General features: G+C 41.7%; 1 protein-coding gene across 2 annotated transcripts in view; it reads right to left on the reverse strand.

The window, feature by feature from the left end:
• Positions 1-21,236, reverse strand: part of PCSK5 (proprotein convertase subtilisin/kexin type 5) — a 295,107-nt gene that overhangs the window by 129,316 nt on the left and 144,555 nt on the right. For both annotated transcript variants that reach the window (XM_066614135.1, XM_066614134.1), the window contains exon 9: positions 14,956-15,056. In XM_066614135.1, coding sequence (XP_066470232.1) covers positions 14,956-15,056 — 101 coding nt within the window. The remainder of the gene's footprint in view (positions 1-14,955; positions 15,057-21,236) is intronic.

Consider the following 21,236-nt stretch of genomic DNA (forward strand, 5'->3'; position numbering starts at 1 on the left):
CTTTGTGTTCCTGCTGAGCTGGGTATGTAATGCTGCTTTTAGTTATATGCACAAAACTAACATGAAAAAATTCAGAAACAGGAAACCTGAACCCTAAGTGGAAGCAATGCACATGAAGAAATTCATGAAGAAATTGAAGCTTTTCATGGAAAACCTACACTAACATTTTACTAGGCAACTAGAGATACCGTGCAGTTAAACTCTCCTTGCAACCTGCCGTATTTGTTCTGTAGCCGATTGGAGCAAATTATGTTAGCCTCACATACTGAGCTCTTGCTAGACAATGGAAAAAACTTATTTAGGGAGTAATGAAATATGAGTGAATGGGAAGGACTGGTCTCAAAAGGTGATATTGCATACAGCAGTAAAAGCACCTTTTAGCCAATATGAGATATCTGAATTTTGTCAATTGGAAGCATGCTAGCAAAGCACAATGTTCAAGAAGCCCTACCTCAGATGTTGCATCATACAAACTTTTTATGATTTTACTGAATACAATGAGATGGGGTTCAAATTTCATACACAGAATTATGTCCCAAACATGTACACCAAATTTAATTTTGATACAATATAAGGAGATATTGCACTGCAGCAGGTTTTATAACTGGCGTCCTTGAAGTGTGCTACAACCTATTTTCCACTTCACCCTTCTTGAAAATTGGTGCAATTTTTGTCTTTTTTTGGTGCAAGAGTTGGTCTTTCAACCTGAAAAATGAAATTTTGCTCTTACTGCAGAAACCCCCTTTCATTCTAATGTCTAAGTATTCAAGAGATATATCGCATTATAATGTGCTTTATTTCTAACTTGGTTACATTGTGGTGATCTAACTGGAATTGTGAAATGCAGAATGCTTTCCTGAGCATGCATTTCCATTGTAAAATCTCAGGGCCCAATCCTATCCAACTTTCCAGCACCGGTGCAGCCACAATGCAGCCCCAAGGCAAGTGAACAAATGTTCTCTCACCTTGAGGAGCCCTCCGTGATTGCTTCCCCGCCACAAGATGCAGTGCATGCCTCAGTGGCATGGTTGCACCAGTACTGGAAAATTGGATAGGATTGGACCCTATAATGCAGATATCACACCATGGTGTTTGGTACGTCTTTAAAGGCCTCCTTGAAAATGAAACATAGAATGGCAACATGAACATGCATCCTAACTTCAGTCTTTAAGGAAAATATTGCACTAAAATATCTTTTGAGTTTTCCTTCCCCTTTGTGAAGCTCAAACTGAAATTTTGACATGAACTATAAAATTTTATCTTGTTGGCAACCTTCAGTCTCGGAAGACTATGGTATCGCGCTCTGAATGGTGGTTCCGGCACAGCGTCTAGTGTGGCTGAAAAGGCTGATTCGGGAGTGACAATCCCTTCCACACTGGGAGCAAGTATAGTGTGTCCCTGGTCGGGCTCCCTGGCTCCCTGGCTAGTCCCTGGCTCCCTGGCTAGTCCCTCAACAAGACTGAGTAGATAGGAAAATGTAACATCTCAGGAAATTTCTGGGCCCCCTCCTTTGGCTCCTGGACTCCCCTTTTGACCCTGGGCCTGGGTGCAAATTACCCCCCTTACGCCTCTCTCCTAGGTCCTGGGTCTGGGGTGTATGTGGGGAGGAGGTGGGAGGGAGGCTTTTTGGAGAGGGAGCAGTAGGCGGGATCAGGATCCAGCACTTATGCCAGATCCTATCTCCTTTCCTGGGTGGCCTAGGGCATTCCTGTGCTGCTCAGATTTGTGCCACTGATTTCAGTGGGGCACATTCAAGTACCCATTGGAGCTGCTGTGGCTCTCCCCAGAATAAGGGGGAAAGTTTCCCTTTGCCTTGGGCTGAGCTTCAGACAACCTGAAACTTGAGCTGGATATAGCGCAGGCCCGCCAGCCTGCCTGTTCTAGCATAAGTTACGATTGCACTGTTAACTGTGGAAATGACCTAATAATAGCTGGGTAAACCAAAGCAGGAAAATAAATTTGTTCTGGCAAAAAACAGGAATGGAACGGAAGACATCAAAAGGTCCTGCCACCTAAAATATGACATTCCCTTCCATTCATAACCAGAACAGCTGCTATCCAGAATCTAAGTGAGAATAGGTAAAAAAAAATTTTAGGCCCATTGCTCTCTGGCAGCTTTAAAAATTATATTCTTGCCATATGTCAAGAATATCCACATGGATATTCATGATAAGAAAAAAGAATTCAGGCATATTTCCTGCAAATATCTGCTATACCATCTGATTGTCATTAATTTCTGGATTCCAGCAACCTCTGAAAATTTAAGTAATTCTTATCAAGGTCGTATTATTCCTAAACAATTCCCGGCTTCTGAAAAACCTTCAGACTGACAGGGACCTGCAGGGCCCAATGCAAAACATTTTAGTGGAGCTCCCCACTGGCACTCCCCCTACTCACCCTGATGAGAAGCAGCAGTGAGGCATCCAGCAGCAGCATCACTGCCAACTGCTTTGGGGGGGGGATGATTTCAAGCCAATTGGACACAGGGGGTGGGCGGGTAGGTGGGAGGGCCGTCAAGAAGCAATGCTCTGCTCATCTCACTCTCTTCGTGATGCCTCGGCATGGATGATTCCATGCCTGAATGTCAGCTACGGAGCAAAGTGCCAGCTGCAATTGCAGCACTTTGCTCACTGCCCCGGTTTGGGGCATCTATAGGTATGGGGTCCAAATTGGTTAAACTGCCCTAAGACTAGCCCTGCGGAGTGATTTGCATATTCATTAAAATGAGATATTTCTTTTTAAAGAAAAGTTTACTGTCTTCACAGGTTTCGTTGTCTCACGTCTTCCTCGACTGCTATTTCTGTATGCAATCATAGTGGAGGAGGTGCAAAACAAACCACCAGGGCAAGCCTGACCACACATTTCCATGAATGCTTCGCTTCACTTTTTCTCTTTCCTGTAATGTTTACATGATGTGCCCTGAGAGATTTGTTAGCGTGTAACTGGTAGCAGGATGCTAGAGTACTACTCCAGGACAGAGCTGCAATAACCCTCTTGGCAGAACTTTGCTTCTATTTACACATTCAGAATTTGGTCAAGCTGTTGATTGTGTGTAAATGTGACTATCGAACAATGCACAGCTTTTTAGTAAATCTGCTTGCTTTTGTTTCAAACAGCCTCCTCACAGAGATCTCATGCTGTTGACAATTATGCAAAATGATAATTATGCAAAAATCATTAAGAAGTTGTTCATCTTTTTGCTATTTTTTTTAGAACAGGAGGGTGCACATAGTGTTCCCAGTCACCTTGGGTGCCTTTCGGGGAGAAAGGCAGATTACAAATCAAAACAAATCAATAAATAAGGAGAAATGGTCCTACAAATAACTCCCTCTCCTCACCTGTATGTAAAATCTCCTAATCCTTGAATCAAGATATACACGGTATAACATTCTTCCTCTGTGTCCTCTAGCTCCTGTCTGACATTTCCATTAGAGGTCAGCTTCTCTACCATTAAACTACTTTTCATGAACTCAGGTCAAAGTAAGCAGTACCATCAATCATCATCTGCCTGATCCACAGGGAAATCATCTACATTAGTATTTTCAGTGGTTTCCTGGATGGGTCAAAACGTAAGGTTTTAGGTAAGAGTGATACAATATTTTCAATATTTTATACATATCTCCCACATGCATTCATGTACCCAAAGATCCGAAACAAAGTTGGTAACAAACGCAAAAATGTTTCAGAAGTTTAACATAAGTGATTTGTTATTACATAAGAACATAAGAACAGCCCCACTGGATCAGGCCATAGGCCCATCTAGTCCAGCTTCCTGTATCTCACAGCGGCCCACCAAATGCCCCAGGGAGCACACCAGATAACAAGAGACCTCATCCTGGTGCCCTCCCTTGCATCTGGCATTCTGACATAACCCATTTCTAAAATCAGGAGGTTGCGCATACACATCATGGCTTGTACCCCATAATGGATTTTTCCTCCAGAAACTTGTCCAATCCCCTTTTAAAGGCATCTAGGCTAGATGCCATCACCACATCCTGTGGCAAGGAGTTCCACAGACCGACCACACGCTGAGTAAAGAAATTTTCTTTTGTCTGTCCTAACCCGCCCAACACTCAATTTTAGTGGATGTCCCCTGGTTCTGGTATTATGTGAGAGTGTAAAGAGCATCTCCCTATTCACTCTGTCCATCCCCTGCATAATTTTGTATGTCTCAATCATGTCCCCCCTCAGGCGTCTCTTTTCTAGGCTGAAGAGGCCCAAACGCCGTAGCCTTTCCTCATAAGGAAGGTGCCCCAGCCCCGTAATCAACTTAGTCGCTCTCTTTTGCACCTTTTCCATTTCCACTATGTTTTTTTTGAGATGCGGCAACCAGAACTGGACACAATACTCCAGGTGCGGCCTTACCATAGATTTGTACAACGGCATTATAATACTAGCCGTTTTGTTCTCAATATCCTTCCTAATGATCTCAAGCATAGAATTGGCCTTTTTCACTGCTGCCGCACATTGGGTCGACACTTTCATCGACCTGTCCACCACCACCCCAAGATCTCTCTCCTGATCTGTCACAGACAACTCAGAACCCATCAGCCTATATCTAAAGTTTTGATTTTTTGCCCCAATGTGCATGACTTTACACTTACTGACATTGAAGCGCATCTGCCATTTTGCTGCCCATTCTGCCAGTGTGGAGAGATCCTTCTGGAGCTCCTCACAATCACTTCTGGTCTTCACCACTCGGAAAAGTTTGGTGTCGTCTGCAAACTTATTATTACCCAGCTGGAGGTTACACACTTTGGTAATGTCTTGGGTATTCTAGATTTAAATCATTATCGTAAGGCTCATATAACAATGAGTTTTTTGGGTGACTCAAGAAACCTCATTTCAATATCTGTTTAGTTCCTGCCAAGCAACTGAAGTAATGTTTAGTTATCTGGAAACTAATGAGAAACAATTCCAAAAACAGAAATCATGGAAAAGAGTAGGCTTCTATGGCTTCAAACTGCTTATATCACAGACATATGACTGTTACACAATATAAAGCTGGTGATTATTTATAACATATTGCAGTACTGAATGCCATAATTCTGCCTAGCTTCCAATAGGACTCCTTGGACCCACACCAGCTTTTCTGCTGACAGAAATCTGAGGAGAGTTGTGGACCTGGGCCTGGAAGAGGGAATAGGATCTCTGTGTGTACCACTAGTCCTGAGATCCTCCTCCTCCTGCCCTTGAACTGGCCTGCTCCACACCCCAATCCACCCGCAATCCTCCCTAGATTTGCTACCCTCCAACCTACCTTCTCTTGAAGCAATTTGGTAGTTCACCATTGCTAGTTTGGGACTTCCTGACTTCTGCACTGTTGGTAGCAAGCTGCCCACTGTTGGAGTGGCTCACGCATTGGCAGACCAGGACTTATGTTTATGGATTGTGAGATCTGCCACAGTAAGGCTCTGACAGGATTGGGTCAGAAGTATCATTGAACTCAATGGGACTTCTGTGTAGATATGCAAAGGGTTGTGCTGTTAGTCATAGTTTTTCTAAAACCAGATGCTTTAATCTTTCCTTACAGAGAAGGTGCTATACCCCCCAATAATTTTCCTTTTCCTTTCCAGGTTTGCTTTATACATTCCTCTTTCCAACACAGTAATTAATATTTGTGTCAGAAAACAGATATGTCAGGAAAGTGTACTTTTCAGCTGTAAGTGACAGTATTCATGTCCTTTTGTGGGAGGTACAGAGACAGGGAAGATCATTTTAAAGTTATGTAGGAATAAAGTATTTGCAAAACATGTCAAAACTGGATCCTTTCCCTATGTGAGTCACAGACTCAGACAAGATCTCATTAATCTTAATTGATTTAGCCTTCAGTTAATCTCCCAGGAGATAGTTATTAACCTCTTGTTAAACCTCTTGAAGGCAGGAAAAAATGTATTAACAAGGTAACTAACGCTGATAGATAACTGGCTCAATTTCAACAACTGAACAGTTTCCTTACCAGAAAAGAATTCCTAGATGGCTCATCAACATCTGCTTACTGCTTTTAGATTGTGCAAGCCAGACAACATTTGGTATAAAATAGAATGAGCAAGACCAAGAAAATTCCGATAAAGGAAAGTGTGCGGCTGTCAACAAAATAATGAGATTTTCCTCATACAATCCAACAGAAAAGTTCCCTCACCCTTCAATATTTTCCAAAAGGATTTGCAAAGAAAATAAATTTGAAAACTCAGAGGTGGAAGAAGGTTGTAATTGACACCCTCCAGTTTTGAATGTAAGTTTTGAGAAGAGCAATGAAAAGATAGGCACAGATTTCAATCCACTGAAGTGAATGGCAAGTCTCCAACTGGCTTCAATGTTTATTATTAATTGAATACACTGTACATGTAAATATGCTGTTATTGTATCCTACATAAATGCATAGTACTGTCTGTAATTGGACCCAATCTTAACTTACCCCCTGCGTTGCGATGAAACAGTGGTGGCATGGCCTCCTCTGTATTCCACAGAGGAGTTTTGGTTGCTGGAGGTCTCCCCGAAGTAAGCCCCAGCAGCTGTTATGGGTCAACTTGAACCTGCACCAGCTAGTTCTAACAGAGCATGCTTTACAGCTGCTTTGCAAAAGCCAGCACCGACAGAACATGTGTTGTGCTGTTGGGGCAGCCCAACAGGACTGAGCTTCTCATTATATACAACATGAACATTTTTATTTCTGATCCTTATTTTCAGAGGGTAATGTTGGCATAACTATTTCAATAGAAAGATTATCATTGCATGGTGTAGCTGTGGAATTCAGATTGTGAGAGAGTTACTTGCACTTTATGCCCAAGTCCAACACACAATCACTATACCTTCCTGACTGTCTTCTGAGTTATCTTCCTGCCCTAAGGTCTGCTATTATTTCTCTTATATGTTTTCTCCTTTTTTATGTTCTATTAAAGCAAAGTGGTATGTCTCTGTGCAGGGATACCTTTTTTGTCTAACTGAGCAGGGGGCAGCAGGGCATGAGAGCATTTGTTCCAAAAATAAAGACTTCCTACCTTCAAAAAAAAAACAATGGAAGATGAATGAGCTCACACACCTGTAAAACAAGCCCTGACTGTGAGTTGAGTGGGTACACTTCCCTCAGCCAGCAGTGAATATCCCTGGAAGCATAGGACAAAATGGATGAGTTGCAGGAAGAGCAATTGTGTTGGCTGACTGGGAATCAACACTATCAACTGACATTGTGGGTCCTCTTGACTGTCAATGATGGGATGTGCTCATGGGTGGCATCAGAGATTGGTTGAAAGTTCCACCCATTAGGTCTTCTTTATATGGGGTAGAATGCACTTGGCTGTGTATGTTTTCAAATTTGTTGTTCCACTGCTGCCTTCTCCTGCCCACCCCATCTGTAAGTGATCTTTTTCAGAGGTCTCTGAGATGGCACAGAGGCATCTAGAAAGCCCACTAGAAGATGAAAGTTCAGACACTGACCTTTATGGGCTGCTTGACAGTCCTCCTTCAGTACCATCAGTAATGACCAACCTCCCCCCATTTCATTTTCCTAGAAGTCAGGAGAGTAAAAGGAGAGCACTGAAAGACACTTCTCTCTCAGTGCTTGACATTGCAGAGGGACAAGCATGTACTACTCTTTTAACCTTTCTGGTGATGTTGAGGAATATCTTTGTTTGCTTGTACTGTGGGAGCAATGTGGTTACCAAGATTCACCCTATATGTCTCTAGAATGTGATACCAGGCCTAGATGTTTGTTTTCACTGATGAAAACATAACAAAGGGAAGAGGAGCTATGATATCTGATGATGCACACCCAATGGCAGAAATCCTCAGACCCTTATATCCCTGTCATCTTCACATCCTCCTCTTGGGAAGAGATCTCAAACTCCTGGGGGTTTGCTATGTCAAGTGATATACCAGCAAGTACACCAAAAGTATCTTTAAGGCTTCCTTTTTTATTTTTTCTATAATGTTAGTGTCATAAACAAATATGGGGTCATTTCTTCCTTCCCCTTGGGTTATCTTCACCCTTCCTCCTGGCTGGACTCCTTGGCTAGGGGTAACTCACATGGAGGCTGCCTAGTATATTGCAGTATAGGGTCTCTGGGGGCACCAAGAGGTCCAAGGGCCTTGTTGAGCCCACAGGGCATCCCAGTCTCTTTCAGGAATCAGGTCCAGCTTCCTGGGGCTTTGTCTCTGACTCTCCTTTGAAGGTATGGCAGGTGGGGCAAACTGCCTCCTCTTTGCTGCTGAGTCTCTACTCCTGCTCTTGGACTCCTTCCAGCTACTTCCTGGCAGCTTTCTTCTCTTCCTCTCTTCTGCCTTCCTTTGTCACTTGACTCTCTCCCTGATCCCCTTCTTCTCCCTTTCTACTTCTTTTTTCTCTATCCAGTTACTTTCTCTGGTCCTTTCCCCTCCACCTTCCCTCCTTTCTGCTTCTCTTTCCTCCTTAATCCTCCCTCCCTCCACCCTCCGTCCAACCTAAATCCCCTTCTGGATGAGTCCAGACTCAGTTTCACTTGGTCAGATATTGCAGATACACAGCTCCTCTTGGCTGTGTACAGGTGAAGTCTTGCATCCTGCCTGCACTTCACATGGGTAGGGCTAGTTCCCCCGACCCCAACCATCTAGCAGAGTTACTGGAGCCATCTCCTGGGTGGTGGCGGTGGGATTGCATGGGTTGCTGCCCAGCTGATAGACGGTATCACATTGGCTGCCACTGACTTGACCAATGGAGCCATGCAAGCCTACCATCTCTCTGCAGCATCACTGGCAGCTTTCACTCTCTTGCCTAGGATTCTTTACACACTGAGGAAAGAATCTTCTTGTAGTTCTGAGAATTGTTGGGGGTCTGGGGAATTAGAATTCACTGCAGCGAAAAGGAAGGGGAACAAAGGAGTAAAAAAATTCTGAATTCATTGCAACTATTCATGCGCCCCTACCTGTTCAAACCTAATAGGCTCAGTTATATGATGTATGAGGATAGTACAAGCTGTCTGTTCATCTTCTTGAGAGGGTCACACATCCAAACCAGAGATGTTTTATTAACAAGACAAAGATCAACTTTCAAAAGATTGATTGTGCAAACCCAAAGATTAATTCTGCTGGTGACAGCTCCCAAGCCCCAAGATCTTGTATTTTGTGTGTGTGTGTGTGTGTGTGTGTGTGTGTGTGTGTGTGTGTGTGTGTGAGAGAGAGAGAGAGAGAGAGAGAGAGAGAGAGAGAACAAGAATGGAATATTGATGGAAGATGACAGTTCTTATGACTGTAAGTGCAGTCATGATAAGTAAGAACATCCCAAAAAAGAACACAGGAGCTATGTGTACAGCATTCTGCTCACCTTACAACTAGTTATTACTAGTATATTAATGATTGCAGCACAGCTGCTTTTTTCTCAAGCATCAACAACTGCTCCATCCCACAGCGACAGACCTCCCATTCATTTGATGGGGCAAATGCCCTGGGTGCAGAACCTCGTGCAGCTTTAGGACCCTGCATACGCCTCTCTGAGGCTCTTGAAGGGGTTGGAAACTGTGCTTCCGTCGAGAAACCTTCAGGAGGCTTCCCTGACGCTTCCTGGAGTTGTACGAGATACTGTGCTTTCCATGTAAGTTGGGAGGGGCGGATTTGCCCATGGGGGGTGGGGCCATCCTGCAGGGAAGTACCATTGTGGACCTTCGCCCCAGGGCATGGGGCTGGGGAGGTCCGCCACTGCCACACCATTTATTTCCTTGGACTTATGCCATCCACATAGATGTCATGGGTTTGAGGGGACCCATAGGTGGCCAGGAGGCCTATCCAGAGATAAACAGTTTTTTTTACTTACCTCTGGTTGATCTGGTCACTGCCCCACTGTTGGATGCAGAACATGCTCCATCAGCATGGCTGCATCATCTACAAAGGTAGGGGATAGGACTGGGCTGTGAATCTTTTAGTAAGATGTGAAAATATGGAGGATATGTATAGAAACAAGTACCTCTCTGAGAAGGGGTTTTTTCTGTGACATGTGCCACTTCTGTTCCTGCTTACAGTTCTGCCCCAATGGTTTAAGTGAAACAAGTAGAATATAGTCATAAGAACATAAGAACAGCCCCACTGGATCAGGCCATAGGCCCATCTAGTCCAGCTTCCTGTATCTCACAGAGGCCCACCAAATGCCCCAGGGAGCACACCAGATAACAAGAGACCTCATCCTGGTGCCCTCCCTTGCATCTGGCATTCTGACATAACCCATTTCTAAAATCAGGAGGTTGCGCATACACATCATGGCTTGTAACCCATAATGGATTTTTCTCCAGAAACTTGTACAATCTCCTTTTAAAGGCATCCAGACCAGATGCCATCACCACATCCTGTGGCAAGGAGTTCCACAGACCAACCACACGCTGAGTAAAGAAATATTTTCAACATATAGTCAACATTTTATGTTTGTTGCTTTAACTTATGTTATTAATATCTTCACTCCTTTTCATTTTTGCATTGTGACTTCTGTGCTGCCTCACTAATACAGAAGTAGAACCTCCATAAAAATGTAACAATATTAAAGATGATTCATATTCCAACAAAACATGATTTTGTTCTTCTACAGTTTCCACAAAGCTCCACCTCAAAAGGTCATAAACAGAACACAACACAGCTGCCTGGCTGGCCAACAAATTATCTAACATTCAGGGGCTAACCAAACCCCTTCCAGGGTTTTCTGCAGCCTAGAACAAATCCAAATCCAATGAGTCATCCAAAATTCACATTCTATCTTAATTAACACTGAGAATGCAGTTTACAGCTAAGGGAGAAACAAGTCTTTCATTTTCTATGGTGAATTAACATTTATAAGACTTCCAATTTCTTAAGACTTCAAATAATGTTGTCCGTTAGTGATAACTCATTGATGGTACAGATAATTCATTTCATTAACCTTTATTTGACATAAATGTAAATATAAATAAGCAAACAAAGAACAAAAATAGCCTGCCCCTAACACGAGGTTTCCCACAAACTCATATATTAGCAGCTCTATGAGGAATAGCAGATTTGACTTTGTGTCTCTGGATACTAGCATCCATTCCAGAATGCCCAATGGATTAAAAAAAAAATAAAATCAGTGGATACCAAAGTGGAAAAATAGCTTTAAAGACCCACTTCCAAGTTTCTTGCTCCTCCATTGTTGTCCCAGAATGCATAAGTATAGACGCTATACTGCATTCAGCCACTAGATGGGCTGATTAATGGAATCCAATGGAATCCATTAGGTTTCATTATTCTCTCCATCTAGTGGTTGAATGGTGTATAGTGTCTATACCAGTGGTTCTCACACATTTAGCACTGGGACCCACTTTTTAGAATGAGAATCTGTCAGGACCCACCAAAGTGATGTCAAGACCGGAAGTGACATCATCAAGCAGAACATTTTTTAACAATCCTAGGTTGCAATCCTACCCACACTTACCCAGGAGTAAGTCCCATTTCCTATCATTGTTAAAAGAATATACATAGTAGCTTGTTCAAAGTACAGGTCTGTAACATTTCCCCAAATGCAGTCACATACCATGGTAGCATCAAGTCTAATACGTTAAAAATAAAATATGGAAATGAAATTGGACCCACCTGACATGGGCTCGCAAGCCACCTAGTGTGTCCCAACCCACAGTCTGAGAAACACTGGTCTATGCTAATGTATTCTAGGGTGACAATGAAGGAGCAAAAAGCACTGAAGCGGGTCTTTAAAGCAGTCTTTAACCCTGAGAAGTTTGCAACCAGTGCAGTTTAACAGAGTGAAGGTAGGAAATTGGACTTTGTTACTTTTTCCCTTAGTACAAGGTATTTAAAGGTGGACCCCTGTATCAGTGGTGAATCAAATCAGTGGATGCCAAATCAGTGGATACCTAGGAATATAGCTAAGTGTAGGAATATACAGGAATATAGCTAAGTGTATACAACTAAGCAACAGGAACGCGGACAGTCATCAAGTGAGGCTTGATGCGATATGAAGCCTCCAAAGTAGAGGGGAAGCTGTACTCCCCTTGCCTCTGGAGGCTCAGAATGCCTGAACTGTGCAAAAGATGCAACTTCTGATTTCCCTTAGCTTATGATGAAACCATATCATAAGCCACCCTTAGCTTATGATGACACCATATCATATCATTTAGAAAAATAATTAGTTCAGCTGTGCTGAGGTTTAAACTAAAAGCATTTTCTACAGTCTCAGCATATAATTAAAGAATCATATGATGGCCATGAGTCATGGTGCTTCCTAGCTGATGAAAATATTTGTTCATGTCTGTTGCCCTAAACTGCAGCAATACATGTTTCTGAAGCAACAGAAGAAACAGCAATAAAATGTATTAGAGAATATATAGAGAGGTATGTAATATGTATATAGTGAGGCAATATTTGTGGCTAGAGAGGTCCTACCCTCCAGACTCAAAATGATGCAAAAACAGTCAGGCCTTGGTGTCTGTGGGGATTCAGTTCTTGGAACCCCTGCAGATACTAAAAACCATGGATAATCAAATCCATGATTAGCCTGCAGTGGACCTCCAAACGTGACTGAGTTGCCTTTCGGTTGCGTCTGGAGGGTGTTCTGAGGCACGGGGAGGCCACATAAGGCCTCCCCACATCTCAGAATGCATGTGGGAGGCATCTAAGAGGCACTTCTGGTTTTTTTAAAACCAGAAGTGTGTCTTAGAGGCCTCTGGCAGGGGCTGCACCCCTGGAAGTGAGCACCTGGGCTACACTATGGCAAGGAGCACCACTGATCTGTATTAATCATGAGCTAGAATTACCCACAAGACTGACGTACCATTCCTAAGTTGCCTTCCACTGCCATAAATGCAGTGCCACCACCACAAACAGTGCACTGTTGCCTGGCAGTTTGAAGCTACTGACGGAAACAGTTGGCAGCTATGAGCACTCCCCCACCCCCAACCCCCATGAAGAAACTGGACTCCACTGATCTAAGCAAGTTGGCAGTTTGTGGGTGGGGAGATGAGGTTTGGGAAAAGTTCACATGAGGGAGGGAGGGAAGGGGGCAGAGACAGAAATAAGGCTGGAGAGGGTGGATCTCAGTTGTCAAAATGCATGCTGGATCCTATCTCCCATTTTCCATTCAGCCATCTTCTTTCTCTCCTGAGACTTACACAAGCTACACAGCTGGCACAGGTTCAAGAAAGCCATGGGTAGCCAGAAGACCTACCCAGAGATAAGTAAAAACGTTTTTACTCATCCCCGCCCTCAAATACACACTTCATTACTACTGCTGCATCGTGTTCATGGTGGGAGATAGGAGTGGGCTGTTAAGCTTTGACACAATTCAGACATATTCCTTCCAGGTTGTTCTGCCCTTGCAGATAATTCAGCACTCACAACATTGGCATGCATTTCTTCCTTGATTACTACTGAATCTGCTTTGCAACTGTCATGGGTACCTACTGGATATGCCCACAGCAACACTAATCAGGAACATCATTCCTTTTTCATTACAATGTGAAGACTAGTTTAAAGAATTTTTCAATTTATTGTTCGTCATATAGATCTGCAATTCATCCTTCTGTATGGCAATGCAATGAATTTGTTATGTATCATTTTTCTGCAACTCTGCACTCAAATATAAAGGTGTAATCCAGTGTAGGTGAAGAATGAAATTCTTTATATTCACTAAAGCCATCCGAAGACTTTCAGAGAGACAGACATGAATGGCACTTAATTTTTGGGAAAACAATTAAATATTTAATTGCTATGGTATAAGGATAAAATCCTACATAAACAGAAGTCAACAAAAATTCATAATGATTTTAATCTATTTTAATATTTTCATTGGCATTTTTATTGCTGGCTGTTCTGTTTTATACTGTTTGTTTCTATTGTTATACTGTTTTTATTATCTTTGATAGTTTTAATTGTATTTTAGTGTTTTTGGTACTTTGATGTACTTGGATGTACTTCGGGGAGAAAGGTGGAGTATCAATCAATCAATCAATCAATCAATCAATCAATCAATCAATCAAATAAATAAATGGAGTAATGCTGTAGATGCAATAGGGTTATTAGGAATCCAGTCAGGCAGATTTCTGAGCAAACATATTCATGATCAGGTTGTAAATGTGATGGAAACTTAGTTTTCAATGGAGGCCCCCCCAAGATACATGCGCCTTTTATGCCACAGCAGCACTTACAGTGGTGGAATGGGAGTTCTGCCACAATAGGATTGGGCTGCTGGGTTGTAATCCAATGCATACATACTGGAGAGCAAGTCCCATTGAGCTCAATGGGTCTTATTTCTGAGTAGATAGGCTTAGAATGGCACTGCTAGCCATGACCGAGGCTACTGTTTTAAAGTAATATTCAAGAATGTTTAAAAAAATACAATTGGATATCTGTTAAGTAACTGAGGTTCCAATCCTGAGGAACTTGTGTTCTTTCAGTGGAAAGTCCTCTCCATCAGCACTGCTGATGCAGTGTCAATGTCTGCTGCCAGTGCAAATGACTGGCAACCATGTGTGTGCCAGAGGAGGTATGCTGGTGGCGGGAGTTTGCAGTGGGCAGGGAGGGGAATAACAGGAAGTTTCATGGTGTGGCTACACATGTCAGCATGGCAGGTGTCAGGATTGGGCTGTAAGGCTCATAAACTACAGTATAAGAGGTGATTGTATGCAACAATTGGCTGTTTGTTCTCTTATGACTAATTTGGATTGATGTGAAATTTGATTTTATAATCCTAATTGATGGCAGAGTAATGCCTACAAATAATTTTTGATACAAACCGGGAATGATACATCTCTAAACAGCTTTTAAAGAAAAATAATCAGGGATCTACCAGAACATAAATGCAGTGCTTACCTAGTATCATATGGGAACAGATGCTCATATATTTTGGTTTTGCCCCAATCACGTTATGGTAAAATTAATTTTGTAACAAATGCAGCAAAAAAGCAAAGAAACTAATGCACACAATGTTATGTCTCAATGACTTTTCATTAAAAATTATAACACAGATCTTACTTTGCTTCTAGTGCCAGTGCAATGATCCCTGCAGCCATAGGTGCGGATGCTGATGTTCCTGTGTGGCTGTCTGTACAACGCTGTCTCAGATCTGTAGTGATCTGGGGAAAAAAGTAGAGCACAGAACTCAAAACACAGTCATAGGAACTGAGAAACATATCAACTGTTCAGTAAAGTTTGTTTTATATTGGGTAGAAAAAAACAGAATCTTTGGTTTAAACCCATGAATGTATGGCAGTTTCTGAGAACGGTTTGTCTCATAAAACAGCAACGAAATTTCAGGCAACTGGTAAAATTCAAAGCCATTAAAATCATCAGAAGTCATTAAATGAACCATTTTAAAGCATTTTATGGTAATATGGTGTGCAACATTAAATTCTACCAAACATGATTTGGCATGATGTTTGATTAGGCCTTAATAAATAAAATAAATAAAATGCATATTGTGTACAGGTCCTCCCTCGTTATCCACTGGGGTTCAGTTTCAGAACCCCTAGTGGATAAAAAAAATCTGTGGATAAAAAAACAGAGGAAAAATAGATTTAAAGAGCCACTTCCAGGTTTCTTGCCCCTCCGTTGAGCGTAATGGAAAAAGGTTGTGCCTCGACATCCATGGGGGTTTGATTCTGGGACTCCCTGCTGATACCATAAAATGTGTTAAATAAAAGCAGTTTTAAAAAATTAAAAAGTGTGTCCCTTTACAATTGTGGTTTAAAAACAGCTTTTCTTACTATTGTAGAGAGGCAGTCAGTAATTAGAAACGCAAAGGACTCCCTGCCTTTGTCTGGCTCAGTTGAAGAATGGAATGATTGCTTGCATGACAGTCTCTCTACAACAGTAAGAAAAGCAGTTTTTTTAAACTGTGATTTTAAAGGGATGCGTTTTTCCCCTTCTACAGGGATCAACATATTCCTTCTCATTTGCAAATCCATGCATTAAAAAATCTGTGTATAACAAGGTTGGACCTGTATAACTACATGCTGCATGGAGCCACAGCCTCGCAGAATCTATACCTGCACTGCACATGTATTTTAAAACAAATTTTTCAACACACCTGTTCCAATTTTACTGCGTACAACACAAGTACACGTGTCAAAAACAAAAGAAGAAGTTCATATTGGCTGACCCCTAAGCACTTAGGTTTTTACGATAGGCTTTAATCAACCATTAAGGAATTTCTATTATTTTCTTTAAAGCCCTGCAAATTCACAGTACCATCATGTACAAAAAGACATTCATATTACTTGCTAAAATGAATTTTAGATCACTATTGCTTTCTTCATAAATGTAACAGAAAAAGGTTATCAAAGTGTAAAGAAGGAAGGTATCAGGCACTGGCTTACACCAAAGTGGATACAAGTCACACAAAGGAGGGTTATACGTGCTGCATCAGCTCTGAAGTATGTACGTATAACAATTTTTTATAAATCACAGCCTCACAGAACAATGTACAAAGCTACTAAAAGATTAACATGGAATACCAAATGCAAGGATAAATGCAACTGCCACAGGCCTGGCCAAAGCCCCTCCTTGCTCATGCAGCTATTTCTTCAGGACTGATTGGGCTCTGAGCATATTCACCTAGTCCACTGGTTCCCAAACTGTGTGCGTTGGTGCCTGAGGGCACCACAGCAAACTAACAGGGGCACCACAGGATGCCCGCAGTGGCCTCTACTTCTGGCTCTCCTGGGCACTGCCATCTTGAATCATGCAAGATTTCGCAACATCTCATGCGATCCAGTATGGTGAGGTCTGGCTGAGCCAGGAAGAGGTTACCATGAAAGAAGGGTGCTGTAAACTCGATAAGTTTGAGAAGCACTGACTCAGCCTATTCAAAGAAGTGGCTGGTCAGGCAAGGAAGGGACAGTGGCAATCAGCACATTCTTTCTCATCTGCAGGGGCCATTCGTGTTGAGTCAAATCCATGTATAAAAAATCCATGTATAAATAGGCTGGACCTGCACTTATTTCTTCTGCACTGTCACTACAATTGCTTGTGACAGCAGTGCTGCAGGAAAAGGTGAGTCACTGCTGCCTCAATCATTCATTCATTCATTCATTCTGAGTAAGCGAGAGAAGGACTGGAGTGCAGGGTGAAGTGGGGCTCTGGGGGAGGCAGTAGGCAGGCATGGGGTGCTGCTCACCTCTCCTAAATCCATGACCTCTCCCAGCTCACTGCTCAAAGCAGCCACTTCACACTGCCCCATGGATAGGGTTAACCCTGAACTGTCAGTATAATATTAACAGGGAGTCAAGAAAGTGACATGTCACTGGAGTTACGTATGTAGGAAAAAAAACTTGAAAGTCAAAATAATAGCAAGCAGGGTGAGAAAATGATGTGAAAAAAATTGCTTTCTTAGCAATGGTCAAGAATAAAACCTCTCCATGCCAAGGCTAATGCTTTGTATTCAAGTCCACCCAAGGTTTAAATTCCAATATCAGCAAGAACATCAGCTCTTGTCTATATATCATGGGCTTGACCTTCAATTCTGGGTTTTGAAGCTTTGTCACTACTAGTCATAACTGGAAGTAAAAGTCATTTGTGTCTCTCAAGCCTGTAGCCAGACATTTTGTGGTGATGGTGGGGCCTAAGAGTATCCAGTGGCAGAATCATTGTAAGAGTGCTAAATAGAAGCCTTAATACAGCTGCTCAAATACATAAAAATTATGCAATTTGTTAAATTATTTTAATAAACTGAAATTCAATTAAGCACAAAAATAAATGCCAAATGCCCAAGTACATAATACCATGTCCCAGTCATCCCATGCCTTTGAATACATTAACCAGAACACTGGAAGGCAGAACTGATTTACTTCTTATTGAGCAATTTGACAGAATGCTGTACATAAATGTATCTTAAAGATCCATAAATAAAAAGCTTGAGGCTTCTTAAAAAAAGTAAACACCACCAGGATAGGATGCAAAATATGCTTTCCCTCCTTTCAGTTATTGTATTCCTGGATCGTCCCCAAAATCTCAGAACAAAGATGGTTATGTTGGCAGCATAGGTTCAACATAGGAAGACAGGCTTAACAAAGGAAAACAGACATAAGACAATCACATGAGCATGTGGTGTCATTACTCATTTAAACTCCCAGCAGAGGAACACTTAAGAATGAAGACCATAGAAAAAGCAAGAATTGCTCTATTGCCTCTCAGCACTATAGCATGCCACAAGGGGGATTAGTTTACTATCAGCTGGGATACTGGCAGGGGATGGGAGTCTCATGATCCAGTAGAAGAATGCACAGTTGGGTTTGGGTTATTCAGCAAAATATGGAAAACTCTGCTAGCAGTTACCTACACCCTCCTAGGGAAAGGAAATTGTCTTATATTGAGCCAGACAACTGGTCCATTTGATTCTGTATTGCTGACTAGAAGTGGGTCTGCAGTCAGGACTCTGTGCCAGCCCTACCTAAAGATGTCGGAATCTGACATCAACTTCACACATTTTTAGAACATTCTCACGAAGAATGTTGTTTATTTTGGAATGTTTGTTTTCGCAAGAGTGTCAATGTTGGAAGTAAAACCATTTACTACAATCCAATGAACAATCCATTGATAACCACTGATTTCAATAACTTAAGCATCATGAAGATACTTTTGAATTATGCCCATGCTGAATAAGTAATCACCTGTCATTCTATTGCTGTCTGTATGAATTCTTCCAACTATTTAAAGAGCCTTTTGTATGGCAAATATAGCAATAGAAAAAGTGTAAAGAAAGCTCCTTCAGTGGAAATCCCATTTGAATTTTCTCAAGGGAAAGTTCTGACAGCAGTTAATCTATTTAGGTGTCTAAAACGTTTTTCTTTACTTCTTTTAATGGTCACTGCTAGGATTGCCTTGTCAAGGATAGCTTGATATCTAACCTCACAAATAAAAAGGGTGGACCACCAAGAGGCAAGCAAACTTCACAAAGAAAAACAATGCCCAGAGCTGCCAAAGGGGAACATTAATTACAATGCAGACTTGAAATGTGACAGGATATAAATCTAACATAAAAAGAGGATTAGTATGTGAAGGAATCAGCCCAACCAAACAGGGTTGGAGCCACACTAATTCTCCATCTTAACCAGAGCTGTTTTTATCTGTTTGGTTCATACTTTGTCTCAGTTGCTCTTTAAAAAAAAAAAAGCACCACAGGTTATATTACTTTAAAATGTAATTTTTAAAAAAATGCCAGCTAAAAATGACCACAATGCGACTGTAAACAATAGTTTGATATGTTGCATACAACTGGTAATGTAAAATGTGCATAATGATCATACTGTATTTCATGTTTATTTATGTGTAATTTTCAGACAAAATGTGAATTATAAAAGAGAAAACTAAAACCTTACATGCCAACTCTGAACACATATGTAGGTGCAGTGTTGCTATATGCAGTGTTGCATATAGCACTACAAATGCTGTATGTTCTGCAATGTCGGAATGCTTCGTTTTAAGTATTTACGTGCTGACACAGCAAGCCACAAGGTTGGGCCATCAGCTATTTTCTCGCAACACTTTTTCACATGTACCTTGCTCTGAAGTTGTAAGGGAGAAACTGCATTTCTATGCAGTTATTATGAAGGCAATGCATCAGTTTTCCTCTGATATGATCTATTGGAAAAGGGAATTATTCAGGTCAAAAGTAGCCTTCCCCCCCGCTGATAATATCATCACTGCTCTCACGCTAAGCATCTTATTTCAAGATATTTCATATTTTATTCTTGAGCCTACGGCACTGTTTGGGACATTTTTAACCTGCTGAGCGTTTGAACTTGCTTGTTCCGTTAACTGAAAATAAAATCTTGAAGGTCCTCTTTCTATCCCCATCCATTGTGGTTGATAAATATGTTGAAAGTGCCATATAAACTCATATTGCCCTTCCAGGACAGTGGAAGCAGGGATAAAACATACTACATTCTGAGTCTGGTGCTAATTTCAAATTCTGTTACAAAAAGTACTCAGGAAAAAACAAGTTAGTAAACGATGAAAAGCATATACAGATCTGATCTTGGTATGGGATGGGGGCTGTTCTGGAAACCCGCATGGATACCAACATCCGCAGATACTGGGGTTATAATTTAAAGGCCTCTAAATACAAAAATAGCGTGCAAAAATCAGGTTTGGTGCAGCAAAACTGCAGTTTCCAGGGCTAAAAATTGCTCAAAAGACCCACCTCCAGAGGTATACAGCATTCAGCCACTAGATGTGGCTCAACGTAATGCAATGGAATGGAATGAAATTATTCCATTACATTGCATTACATTGAGACCTCTAGTGGCTAAATGCAATATATACTCGAGTCTTTAGCCCCAAGAGCTTTGGAAATGGCAGTTTTGCCATGCCAAGGTAAGAAACCTGATTTTTGCCCAGTTTTTTTCTTTTGTTCTTTAGACCTTAAAAATCAGCTTCTGCAGTGAGTCAGATCCGTAGATGTCAGAATCCTGTAATAAATGTATACAGGTGATGCCTAGGTATCCATGGGAGATCTGTTCCCAGACCCCCACCCCTACCCTGTGGATATCCCAAAAACACAAAATAAAAATCCATGGTTAGGCACCCCTTAAAGTCTCCAAAGGTGACTGGAGTTGTGCTTCAGTTATCTCCAGAGGCTCTTCTGAGGCCCGTGAAAGCTTCCATGGGCCTTTGGGAGGCCTAGATGTTCGCTTCAGGTTGTGCTTTATAAGGCTTTTGGAGGGCTGGGAAAGTCCTCCCAGGCCCTTCAAAGGCCTTAAAGTGTCACTTCCAGTTTTGACTTCCACAGGCCTCAGAAGAGCCCCTGGTGCTCTGGTCGCCTTCAGGTTGGGCCAAATCTGGCTCAACAGGAGGGCCCCCGAATCCACAGATATAAAATTCATAGATAAGTTGGTTCAACCTGAATAGCACTTTTTGGAAGGTTAAAAGATATATAAAGATATTGCTGCATTAAATAATTATAAACAAAACTGAATTCAATTTTCAGTAATTAGTACATCCTGAATAAACCAAGGATTCTCAAAGTTTTTGTCAAGCCTCCCTCCCCTCCACAAAGAGACTAGTGAAAATCTGTGACTCCAACACAGTACATGATATTCATCTACTCACATTCTAGTGTTCTCTGCCTATCATCTCTATGTTATCAGCCCCTGCCCTAACTAAAATTTATTTTGTGGTGCTGCAGAATGGGCCAACAGAAATTCATTTACCAGCAGCAGCCACCGTGAATCACTATCGCTGACGTTTTTCCATATTGGGAAATTCTTAACATTTGGAGAAGTTCACATATACCATAGCCTTGTTATTTATGACTG

The sequence above is a fragment of the Tiliqua scincoides genome, chromosome 2 (assembly GCF_035046505.1).
Source record: "Tiliqua scincoides isolate rTilSci1 chromosome 2, rTilSci1.hap2, whole genome shotgun sequence".
Classification (NCBI taxonomy): Eukaryota; Metazoa; Chordata; class Lepidosauria; order Squamata; family Scincidae; genus Tiliqua; species Tiliqua scincoides.